Source organism: Aquarana catesbeiana, linkage group LG01 (assembly GCF_042186555.1).
Source record: "Aquarana catesbeiana isolate 2022-GZ linkage group LG01, ASM4218655v1, whole genome shotgun sequence".
Taxonomy (NCBI): domain Eukaryota; kingdom Metazoa; phylum Chordata; class Amphibia; order Anura; family Ranidae; genus Aquarana; species Aquarana catesbeiana.
This window is the reverse complement of record NC_133324.1, coordinates 361,789,203-361,801,885: the sequence shown is the minus strand read 5'-3', so window position 1 is coordinate 361,801,885 and position 12,683 is coordinate 361,789,203. Positions and strand designations below refer to the sequence as shown.

General features: G+C 39.8%; 1 protein-coding gene across 2 annotated transcripts in view; it reads right to left on the bottom strand.

Moving 5' to 3' along the window:
- Positions 1-12,683, bottom strand: part of CNTNAP4 (contactin associated protein family member 4) — a 634,720-nt gene that overhangs the window by 247,967 nt on the left and 374,070 nt on the right. For both annotated transcript variants that reach the window (XM_073632963.1, XM_073632962.1), the window contains one exon: positions 9,119-9,266. In XM_073632963.1, the coding sequence (XP_073489064.1) occupies positions 9,119-9,266 (148 nt within the window). The remainder of the gene's footprint in view (positions 1-9,118; positions 9,267-12,683) is intronic.

The window sequence follows — 12,683 nt, the reverse complement described above, 5'->3', positions numbered from 1 at the left end:
ATCAATGAACCCCACCCACACCAAATCTAACTACCACATCCTCCCCCACATTGAGTAAGCACAAGTACATAGCCTACACTTACCCGGCAAATGAGCAGCACCTCCTCTTTGCTAAAGAGGGACCTCGCCAATGGCGACGATTTTCACCCCAAAAAAATGCTCTTTAACACATCGCTCATTCTGGTATTTACTATAGCCCCCTGTAAAAAAGACATTGGAGCTAAAATGAGAGCTATTTGCAGGTCTGAGCATGCTCAGTTGTGTTGGCACCTAGTTGTACAAAAACGGGGAATTTATCTCTTCTCAGACTTTTAAAGATAGTTCAGTGTAGAAATCACTTTTTCACACAGTTTAAAAGCAGATTATCTTTAAATAATATATTGCATATTTCAGTACAATTTAGGCAATTATATCATGCTCTAAACATTATTTCCATGTGAAATTCTTGGGCGCTATTTGGTTAAGGGAACTATAGTAAATTTGATTTTGGGAGTACTTTTTTACCAGCGCTATAGTGAATACCATTTTAGCGCTAATTAGCTCTGCAGTGCTATAGTAAATGACCCCCTTTATCTCCAGTTAAAGTAGAATGCCATACTAACATTAACTATGCTTACAAATGTCCCCTGCCACCTATCCTGCCTAACCTGTGTAAAAAAAATGAGTCTACTTACGTATTTTAAATCCATTCTGGTCATGTGATCCTGCAACTTTGACTCACCTGTGTCAGTGAGCAGCCGCTTCAGGGGAGAGGAAGAAGCACCACAACAGCTGGAACATGGGAGTCTATAAGTGATCTCACAGCTCCTGGAATTCCTAGCCATTGTCAAGCTCTCCCTACTCTACCATGCAGGTGTGGCTCACTGACACAGGAGATCGCATGACCAAACAGGAACGGACTAAAATAGGTAAGTATACAGATCTTTTTTTCACAAGTTAGGCAGAATAGGTAGCAGGGGAGGGGACATTTTTAGGCATAGTTAGAATTAGGCTGAAATTCATTCACATTTTTACAAACAAAGCCTAAAAATCTCAGCACCATGAGGAACTAAGCTAGACTCATAAAGTTAAACCTGACAGCTAGGAAAAGCATATTAAAGCATAGAAAGAAGCAGAAAATGTATTGTGCTATAAATGGTAAACAAGCATCATGAAATAAAAAAAGCAAAATATATCAAATTTATCCATTGCAAACACCCAATAGAAGAAAGAGGTGGGGGGTACAGACAATGATTGGGACAAAGACCCATTCACCAATTGCAATTTCCACCAGGTAAATCTCATAAATTTTTATTTGTAATTAATGTTTGTGCTCACTGATTATACTTCTGTTTAACCTTAAACCAGAATCTTAGGTATACTGTGTGCCCCTGCCAATGTAAATACAAATGAAAACACTATTTTGATCATTCTTGTGTGTGACATGCTCACAGTTATACACCCTATTAAATACATATACTGACTACTGAAGGCCTGAGCCAGATCCTCTACTTGAAGCCCCACAACATTTACAACACATAATGCTACAATTACAAAAACATAAAACCTAAATGACATACTCTTTCTCTCTATCTTACCTAAAAGACAAGGTAAAGGATACACCCCAGATTCTAAAATAGTTGCAATCCAAGCCTAAGAAGTCTTTCAAAAAAGAGATAAGGCAGTTTGACCACTTCAATACAGGACACTTTCACCCCCTTCCTGTCCAGGCCAATTTTCAGCTTTCATCGCTGTCACACTTTGAATGACAATTGCGCAGTCATGCAATGCTGTACCCAAACAAAATTGTTATTTTTTTGAGACAGATAAAGCTTTCATTTGGTGGTATTTAATCACCACTGAGTTTTTTATTTTTTGCTAAACAAACAAAAAAAAGATTGAAAATTTAGAAAAAAAAAAAAGTTTTTCTTTGTTTCTGTTACAAAATTTTGTAACCATGTAATTTTTCTCCTTCACTGATGTGCGCTGATGACACTGCAATGACAGGCACTGATAGGATGCACTGATGAGGAGGCACTGATGGACACTGATAAGGAGGCACTAATATGCAGCAGTGATGTGCACTGATAGGTGGCACTGATATGCAGCACTGATGGGCACTAATAGGCAGCAATGATGGGCACCGATAAGCAGCACTGATAGGCAACACTGATGGGCATCTCTGGTACTGCACTGGTAATCATTACACTGATTATCGGTGCAGATCCTAGTGAGGAAAGCTGCTTATCGGCTCTCCTCTACTCTCGCGCTGTCAGCGTGCTGATAGGTGGCACTTCCTATTTACACTGTGATCAGCTGTGATTGCACACAGCTGATCACATGGTAAAGAGCCTACCTCATAGGCTCTTTACCATGATCGGTGATGCGGTGTGTCCAAGTGATACACCACTCCACTGATCACCTCGCTGCACGCCCCCAGGGGCATGCATAAGCAACTTATTTTGAAGGATGTCATATGTCATTCAGTCAGAACAATTAAACCACTTCAGCTGTCATTTTGCTATAGGCCGGGCGGGTAGTGTTTAAACCTGCTGTTCATTTAGGGGGTGCTGACAACCGACTGCAAAAAATCCATACGGAAGATGAAATCAGAATACAGATTGGAATACTGCATAAGAGACACAAGGTCACTTTACCCAAAAATATGCACCCAGAAATAATAGCACAGATCCATTCAAGTCACTTAAGCATAAAATCTTGCCTTTGCAAGGCCAAAGATGTTCTATTCTGGCAACAGATTGTTTTCAACATTATTGCAGCAAAAAGGATAAAGGATTGTAACATTTGCAATGAATATATATGCAAGCAGACAATGGAAACCCTTATGGCACACATATTACCAACTCTACCCTGGCGTAAACTGGGTGTGAACTTATTTTTTGTACTTGGACAAAACTACTAATAGTTTCAGACATCTGGGAAATATAGTTGATGTACTGCATGAAACAATTTCAAAACAATAGCTGGATTCTGCAAGGTACATTTTAGTCACCATGGAATACCTCACATGTTATGGTTTAACTGTTTAAGTGGTTACGTCATCTCCACAATTAGTCAACTTAGAATCTGACGGGTTTTCCAGAGAGTGGGAATTTGAACAAATGTTATCATCTCCATATTATAGTCAGTCCAATGACAAAGCTGAACCTGCTGTAAAAATAACAAATACACTAGTAGTTGAGCCAAAAGGCTTATGTCTAGAAGAACAAAAAGCCTCCTTTCCACAGCTAAAAAGCTTTTGTTTCCAAAAATAACTTAAGAGGTAGTAGACAATCTCACAATGAAATTCCAAAAAACAAAAGCACTCTAAGATAATCAAAATAAAAAGCTCTCTGAGCTAGATATAGGTCAACCCCTTGTCTTCATAAGTAGACGGTGAAGAACAGGTACATGTATAGAGAAGGTTGCCCTATGTTCCTACAGAATGGAAGCAGATCTACATTGCCTGAATGAATGAATGAATGAATGAATGAATGAATCAGAGCAGGAAATGACTATGGAAGATGGTGCTACACCAAGCTGCATTTGAACACAAGTTATCAGTTCACCTGCAAGATATAAAGACTTTACCCTTAACCACTTCAGAATTTACCCTCTTAATGACCAGAGCATTTTTTGTGTTAAGGCACTGCGTCACTTTAACTGGCAATTGTGCGGTCGTGCAACGTTGTACCCAAACAAAATTGAAATCCTTTTTTTTCCCAAAAATAGAGCATTCTTTTGGTGGTACTTGATCACCTCTGTGTTTTTTATTTTTTGCGCTATAGACAAAAAAAGACCGAAATGTTTGAAAACATTATTTTTTTACTTTTTGTTATAATTAATATCCCAAAAAATTAAATAAAAAAAATGATTTCTTCCTCAGCTTAGGCCGATATGTATTGTTCTACTTTTTTTGGTAAAAAAAAAATAGCAATAAGCGTATATTGATTGGTTTGCGCAAAAGTTAAAGTGTCTACAAAATAGGGGATACATTTATGGCATTTTTATTATTATTATTTTTTTATTGATAATGGCGGCGATCTGCAATTTTTATCATGACTGCAACATTGCAGCAGACAGATCGGACACTTTTCTCACTATTTTGGAACCACTGACATTTATACAGAGATCAGAGCTAAAAATAGCCACTGATTATTGTATAAATGTCACTGGCAGGGAAAGGGGTTAAACACTAGGGGGCGATCAAGGGGTTGAGTGTGTTCCCTCAGTGTGTTCTAACTGTAGGGTGGATGGGCTCACTAGAACATGACAGAGATCACTGCTCCGATCACTGGGAGCAGTAGATCCCTGTCATGTCACTAGGCAGAACAGGAAAATGCTTTGTTTACATAGGCATTTCCTTGTTCTGCCTCTCCATGTCATGATCGCGGGCCACCAGCAGACATCGAGTCGGCGTGACCCGTGGCAAGCAGCGGGCATGCGCGCTCCTGCTAACCTTCAATGATGGAGGGACATATGGGTATGCCCATTTGCGCAGCCATGCCATTCTGCCGACGTACATTGTCGTGCAGCGGTCGGCAAGCGGTAAAAACGGCTTTTCTTTTTAAGAGCAGCAGGGTTTAATAGGTCTGCATTCATGTACATTACATTAAGTACTGCAGTCAATCAGAATTACAATATTTGTTGTGCCTCTCTATAAAGTTTATTGTTGTTACACTGACCTGAGCCTCATGAAACAAAACATAGACTTTAAATGCTAGCAAAGCAATGGATGATCCACCCCACCTTGGTGGTGAAGCATTTATATAGAGGATATGTCAGCAAAGAATATTACATATGCTGTAACACCAATTCATTAAATTGTGGACTCCCTGAGGTCAATTAGGATATTTCTATATTTTATATCCTAAAGGTACCTTTAAAAATACTCAGTAAAGTTAAATATCTGAATTTTGAATGATAATTCTGTTTGACACAAGATATTAATGGGCTGGGAGGGGTTGGAAAGCAAATTATTTTAGGTGAACAATTGTAAAACCAGAATCTGTTATACCTGGCCAGAGGTAGTATAATAAAAAGCAAAATCTGGGAAACAAAAATAGGTAAAAACAGATAAGAAAAAAACACTGAAATAACAAGGTAAGTACATAGATTATAATTTTTATAGTTAGTATACATTTTGCAGCATAGCAAAAAGGTAATGCTGTATTCATTAAGGTAGTCAGCATGAAAATCTCAGTATGCTTAGTGTACTGGTACCTAGGCTACATTTAATCACTGCCGCTGAGAGAAATCTCAGCAGAAAGCATTTAAAGGAGATGAGAAGGAAGTGTTATCTTATGTTCTTTCAGATGTAGAGGTGGAACCCACTTTGATCACGGGTAACAGCTCATATATATGTAATTAAACGGTATTTAGCTGTTTGGCTGCACCACATGGAGAGTTGTAAACACTAAAATTGTACACTGAACACTCTCTCATCAGTTGACACAACAAACTTTCTATCCACAGGACAGCTGAATTCTTTGGCAATGTCTTTAGTAATGCTTAAAAGAGTGGATCAGAGCAGGGGCGATTAAAAAAAAAATGATTTTACCTTTCCGAGTAAAGGAAATTTGATGCCAAAAGTGATTATTAATTTTTTTTATTCAGAAACATGCAAGACATTTTTTTCAGAAAAAAAAATCCTAGCATATGCTTGGGTGCTTAAAGAAAAACTCCATCTTTCCACACACTTTACTGTACATAGTTTGAATGGCCAAGCTGTCCCAAACTAACTATGTCCTTCACCAACCCCCCTTTTTGGTCGGGGTGCCACATCCTGCCACACAGGACCACTGCATATGCTCATCTGTGCCGACCCTACCTGCATACTGAACAGGAATTTGCCAGCACTGCTCTGATGACCTAACCCAGATTGGTGCCCATTCAAGGACCATTTCACTCATTGGTGGCCTTTTGACGTCCTCTGTTGGGGAATACCTCCCTGGTGACTCCACTGGGACTGGGCACACAAGGCCCGCCAGACGTGGACTAGGAGCAAGCTATACTTCGCTGTTCAGTGGTGTTATGTCCCCTCCAACCCCTTCCCTTAGAAAGGTTTTAATGGATGCAGTACTAGACACATGCCCCCCAAGCAATACTACATGACATACCTTTTTGTTTGCTTATTTCAATCAGACACCCCTGAGGAAGAGTATATCTCGAAACGCGTTGGGTACTCCCCATATGTGTGTTTCTTTTGTACCGGAGTTCTATGATTGTGGATCTCTGCATACTGTATTGCAATTTTTTGTCTGTATCACGCATCCTGTATCCTGTGTATATTCACCCTATGTACTGTAGACCTATTCAGATCTATACCCCAATAAATACCTAAATTCATTTCAACAAACTTATACTTCTTATACTCCTTATTACTCTTGAGTAGGTGTTCCCTTTAAAGTCCTGCAAAAGGATCAATTTTCCATTCACTAACCTGTGAGGCCGCTGGATGTATGGTATATATTGTATGTAGCTGCGGCTACATACAGCATACCGCACAGTTTTGTGAGTGTGAGCCAAGACTATTTGTCTCATGCCCAGAGCACAGTAGAGTCTTCCGCAACAGGGCTCTGTATTCTATCAATGAATAACAAGCTTCCTCTGATTGGCTGAGTCAGAGAGGCGGGCTGATGATGTCACAACCTCTGACTTAGCCAATCAGAGGAAGCTTTGTATTCATTGATTGAATACATTGCTTGCTCTAAGCAGCTTAGCCCTGCTGCGGTAGACTCTTTTGTGTTCCAGGTATGAAACCGGAAGTCGTGTCTCGCACCCGGAACACAGTGCAGTATGCTGTATGTAGCTGTGGCCGTGTGGAATGTATTTTTAGGGGGAACCACTGTTTTCTTTTTCTGGGTGGGGTCTCTCATTAACATCTATACCAGATCCTCATATAAGGGTGTTTTGCTTTGGTACATGCTTCCTAGGGTAGTGCCCAAACCCCCAACCCCCCCTGAAATTTGTTTGTCAATCCTGTGTGTATGGAATGGGGCATTCTTCCCACTTCCCACTCTTTCACTGACCCTTCAATACAAGAGAGCACTTGTATACTGCCCCTCAATGTATGAGGTCACTTTTACATTGATCTCCAAAGTAAAAGAAGCACTTTTCTACCGATCATCAAAGTAAGAGGGTTTTTTTCCCTTGGCCATTAATGTAAGGGGCACTACGCCAACCACCAATGTAAAGGAGCACTGCATTTTTTTATGACTGTTATTATTATGTTTCTAATTTCATGATAATTGGATGCCAAATGCTATAAGTTTGCCATTTTCATTATTCTTGTATATACAGTGGGGACGGAAAGTATTCAGACCCCTTAAATTTTTCACTCTTTGTTATATTGCAGCCATTTGCGAAAATCATTTAAGTTCATTTTATTTCCTCATTAATGTACACACAGCACCCCATATTGGCAGAAAAACACAGAATTGTTGAAATTTTTGCAGATTTATTAAAAAAGAAAAACTGAAATATCACATGGTCCTAAGTATTCAGACATTTGCTGTGACACTCATATATTTAACTCATGTGCTGTCCATTTCTTCTGATCATCCTTGAGATGGTTCTACATCTTCATTTGAGTGCAGCTGTGTTTGAATATACTGACTGGACTTGATTAGGAAAGCCACACACCTGTCTATATAAGAACTTACAGCTCACAGTGCATGTCAGAGCAAATGAGAATCATAGGGTCAAAGGAACTGCCTGAAGAGCTCAGAGACAGAATTGTGGCAAGGCACAGATCTGGCCAAGGTTACAAAAAAATTCTGCTGCACTTAAAGTTCCTAAGAGACACAGTGGCCTCCATAATCCTTAAATGGAAGACGTTTGGGACAACCAGAACCCTTCCTAGAGCTGGTCATCCGGCCAAACTGAGCTATCGGGAGAGAAGAGCCTTGGTGAGAGAGGTAAAGAAGAACCCAAAGATCACTGTGGCTGAGCTCCAGAGATGCAATCGGGAGATGGGAGAAAGTTGTAGAATGTCAATCATCACTGCAGCCCTCCAACAGTCGGGGCTTTATGGCAGAGTGGCCCGACAGAAGCCTCTCCTCAGTGCAAGACACATGAGAGCCCGCATGGAGTTTGCTAAAAAAAACCTGAAGGACTCCAAGATGGTGAGAAATAAGATTCTTTGGTCTGATGAGACCAAGATAGAACTTTTTGGCCTTAATTCTAAGCGGTATGTGTGGAGAAAACCAGGCACTGCTCATCATCTGTCCAATACAGTCCCAACAGTGATGCAAGGTGGTGGCAACATCATGCTGTGGGGGTGTTTTTCAGCTGCAGGGACAGGACAACTGGTTGCAATCGAGGGAAAGATGAATGTGGCCAAGTACAGGGATATCCTGGATGAAAACCTTCTCCAGAGTGCTCAGGACCTCAGACTGGGCCGAGGGTTTACCTTTCAACAAGACAATGACCAGTCAAAAGGGTGCTTCTACTAAATACTGAGCAAAGGGTCTGAATACTTAGGACCATGTGATATTTCAGTTTTTCTTTTTTAATAAATCTGCAAAAATGTCAACAATTCTGTGTTTTTTTGTCAATATGGGGTGCTGTGTGTACATTAATGAGGAAAAAAAAGGAACTTAAATGATTTTAGCAAATGGCTGCAATATAACAAAGAGTGAAATATTTAAGGGGGTCTGAATACGTTCCGTCCCCACTGTATGTCTAAACATTTAATTTACAGATTATACTATTGTATCATGAGTTGTAGCTAATAAGGTTGGGGGGGGGTCCCCCTGAAACCAGTATTTTAATGGTTCCTCTGTGGTAAGTTTGAGCAAGACAGATCTAGAGAAAGGAAGGCATTTTGTTCTTTATAAGAGGGTTGGGTTGCTTGAAGGCCTATACTACACATTATATACTGTATTTCAAGATAACTACATCATAGTAATTATTTTATTATTTTAATTTGGGCTGCTATAATAAAACACCTTTGTTTTACTATACACAAAAAAAAACAGGATAACAAAATGCACATTATCTGAAACATATCTGAACGGACATATAAAAGCCTAAAATTGCTACATGTTTTATATTCCCAAGAACCAGTTGGGTGGTCCTCAAAACAGTGGTAAAAATAATGAAACAGCAATGAAGCAGTCAATGTTCTGTTACTTACTGTATGTACATCCATACACTTCTACTCTCATTCCTATCCTGCCATTCAAGTTCCAGTTCAAAGGAGTGAAACGCAGGTATCTTGCTCTTATATGATTCTGAAGCTTATGTTGAACAACACTGTCTGCATTTGTATTTCCAATGAATACCTGAAAAAAGGAAGAAGATTTGCTTGTAAATTACATCTATTGTGTTTTTTTTTAATAATAGTGCAAGTTTGGTGGAGAAACTTATTTTGAAGCACACAAGCCTTCTAGTCACAAATGTTTCTGGTTACTTAATAGAGAAAGTATGGGTTAAAGTCTGCTGTTGGCTGATGTCACAGAGCAGGTCCAGGCTCTGCAGTGATCCTGCAATAATGTAGGGATCCACCCAGATGCCTGACAGGCAGCTGGCTCAGCCTCTCAGCATGCTGCTGGGAGACTGAGCCAATCTCTCCCTCCTCCTCCCCTTTTACAGCCTGGCACTGGAGGGTCAGAGCACAGAGCAGAGACTGGCAGGGACCTGAAAACTGAGTGGCCAGCTGTCTTTGGTCACTCATTTCCCAGTGTAGAGGCGGTGGGGGGCAGATGCAGCATCAAATCAATGCTACATCTACCTAAATGAGTATGAATGTTTATTTATTTTTTTTAATCCCACACTTCTTTTTTTAAGAATACATTTATAGAAAATCATTACATGCAGCTAACTTAAATAGATTAAATATTCAATTTGCATTCAACTCCGATCCCCATGTTTGACAGCAATTCAATGCAGGTCATGAAAGCTACAACTAATGACAAATTACCCTTTCATTTTAACAAGAATTTAGGTAATTTACTCTGTAACACAATATTCTTTCTTTTTTTAAAAAAATTACCTTCATGTAGGTAGATAAAAGTTTTTAATGGTATGTGTTCTCCTTGACTGAATTTTACTACTTGTAAGAACTAAATCATGAAAGGAAACAGGATTGGCAACCTGGCGATGACAGAATATCTATCAGAGTGTGAACATTAGCAAATGGAGCATGATTTCTAACCTACTAGAAAAATTCCACTCTCTCAAAACATCTGCTCTGGCTAGAAGGTAAAAACTAGAAACTAAAAACTCTGCGTCCAGTATGCCTTTCTAGCCAGTAGCTTGAGAAGGGGAGTGTATGGCGTGTATGGCCCTACTGTCTTGTCACCATTTGGCACTCTGACTTCCTCTATGCTTTCTTAACAAGTTACATTCACATAACATGGATGGTAATATTTAGTAAAAACACCACATTAGCATTTTAAAATAATATGGTATTTCTGAAACATGTCTGTGCCTTGTTAACATATCAGCACTCTTAACATGGCAGTATTTTAATGACTTACAGTATTACGATTTAATAATACCTAATGATTTTGTATGTTTATCAGCAATAAAAAGGAGGTTCAATATACTACTCACTGTAATGCCGCGTACACACGGTCGGAATTTCCGACAACAAATGTTCGATGGGAGCTTGTTGTCAGAAATTCCAACCATGTGTAGGCTCCATCGGACATTTTTTGTCAGAATTTCCGACAACAAAAATTTGAGAGCTGGTTCTCAAATTTTCCAACAACAAAATCCGTTGTCGGAAATTCCGATCGTGTGTGTGTACACAATTCCGACGCACAAAATTCCACGCATGCTCAGAATCAAGCAGAAGAGCCACACTAGCTATTGAACTTCATTTTTCTTTTTTTTAATTCAATGTTTTTTATTGAGTATTTCAGGAAAAAAAACATAGTACAAAACATAAAGGGTTGTATTGATATACACATTCAGCCAATATACATCTTGAAAAGTGGTCCATTGTGTTTGCCATTAACAAATAATCTTTATAGACAAATAATAGTAACTCTATGAAGTAACCTCTTCATAAAAATCATCAAAATCATTTGGGCCATATAGACCAATGTTTGTCAAATGTTGCACATTGCAAAGAATTTATCGTTATGAGTCATTCGAAGGTGTAATTTCTGTGCACAGCTTTAGTGACGTCTGATATGTTTATGGCTGTTGTGGATTTCCAGTAGGGATGAGCCGAACACCCTCCGGTTCGGTTAGCACCAGAACCTGCGAACCGACCGAAAATTTGCACGAACGTTAGAACCCCATTGACATCTATGGGCCTCAAACGTTAGAAATCAAAAGTGCTCATTTTGAATACTAATTTTCACGGTATTGTCCTAAAAAGGGTTTGGGGACCCGGGTCCTGCCCCAGGGGACATGTATCGATGCAAAAAAACTTTTAAAAATGGCCGTTTTTTCGGGAGCAGTGATTTTAATGATGCTTAAAGTAAAAAAAAAAAGTGAAATATTCCTTTAAATATCATACCTGGGGGGTGTCTATAGTATACCTGTAAAGTGGCGCGTGTTTCCCGTGCTTAGAACAGTCCCTGCACAAAATGACATTTTTAAAGGAAAAAAAGTCATTTAAAACTGCTTGCAGCTTTAATGTAATGTCGGGTCCTGGCAATATGGATGAAAATCAGTGAGACAAACGGCATGGGTACCCTCCAGTCCATTACCAGGCCCTTTGGGTCCTGTATGGATATTAAGGGGAACCCCGCACCCAAATTTAAAAAAAGGAATGGCGTGGGGCCCCCAGGCCCTATATACTCTGAACAGCAGTGTACAGATGGTGCAAACAAGACAGGGACTGTGGTTTGTTAAGTAGAATCTGTTTGTAATTTTGAACTGGTACATTTTTAAAGTGTAGCTCCAGCCAAAAAATCTGTTTTTAAGCTTTTTGGAAAACATAGGTAAGGGTTATCACCCCGTGACATTTGTTTTTCTGTCTGTACTCCTCTTCAGAAGATTTCACCTCACTTTTTGTTCCAATGACAAATGTTTTTAAAAAATTTGGGGTTTTTAGTAAAACAAGGATTGGTGATAAAGCATCAGTGGAAAGGAGAAAAATGTTTCCCATATTAACTCTTACAGGAAAGAATTTCCCTTCCTATGGGGTAGATTTCATCTCACTTCCTGTTGTCTCCTTCCGTTTGTAAATAGGAGTCATTTGTAAGTTGGATGTTTGAAAGTAGGGGCCTGCCCTATATACTCAGCAGAAATTTGGGCCTTAGGTGTTGTTGTGGCCTCAACACTGTAAGCCCTCACAGGGCCCTGCTGTGAAATATTAGATCAAGAATTGTAATTACATGCCCCTGTTGAACAGGGCCAGAAAAATTGGGCCTTTGGTGATGGTGGTGATGGTGCTGGTGCCACAACACTGTAAGTCCTCACAGTTACTCTTGATGGGCGCTGGAACGGGCCCTGCTGTGAAGTATTAGATCAAGAATTGTAATTACATGCCCCTGTTGAACAGGGGCTGAAAAATTGGGCCTTTGGTGGTGGTGCTGGTGCCACAACACTGTAAGTCCTCACAGTTAATCTTGGTGGGTGCAGAAATGGGCCCTACTGTGAAATATTAGATCAAGAATTCTAATTACATGTCCCTGTTGAACAGGGGCTGAAAAATTGGGCCTTAGGAACTGGTGCTGGTGCTACAACAGTGCAACCTCTCACAGATACTCTAGTTGGAGCGCAGGAACTAGCCCTGCTGC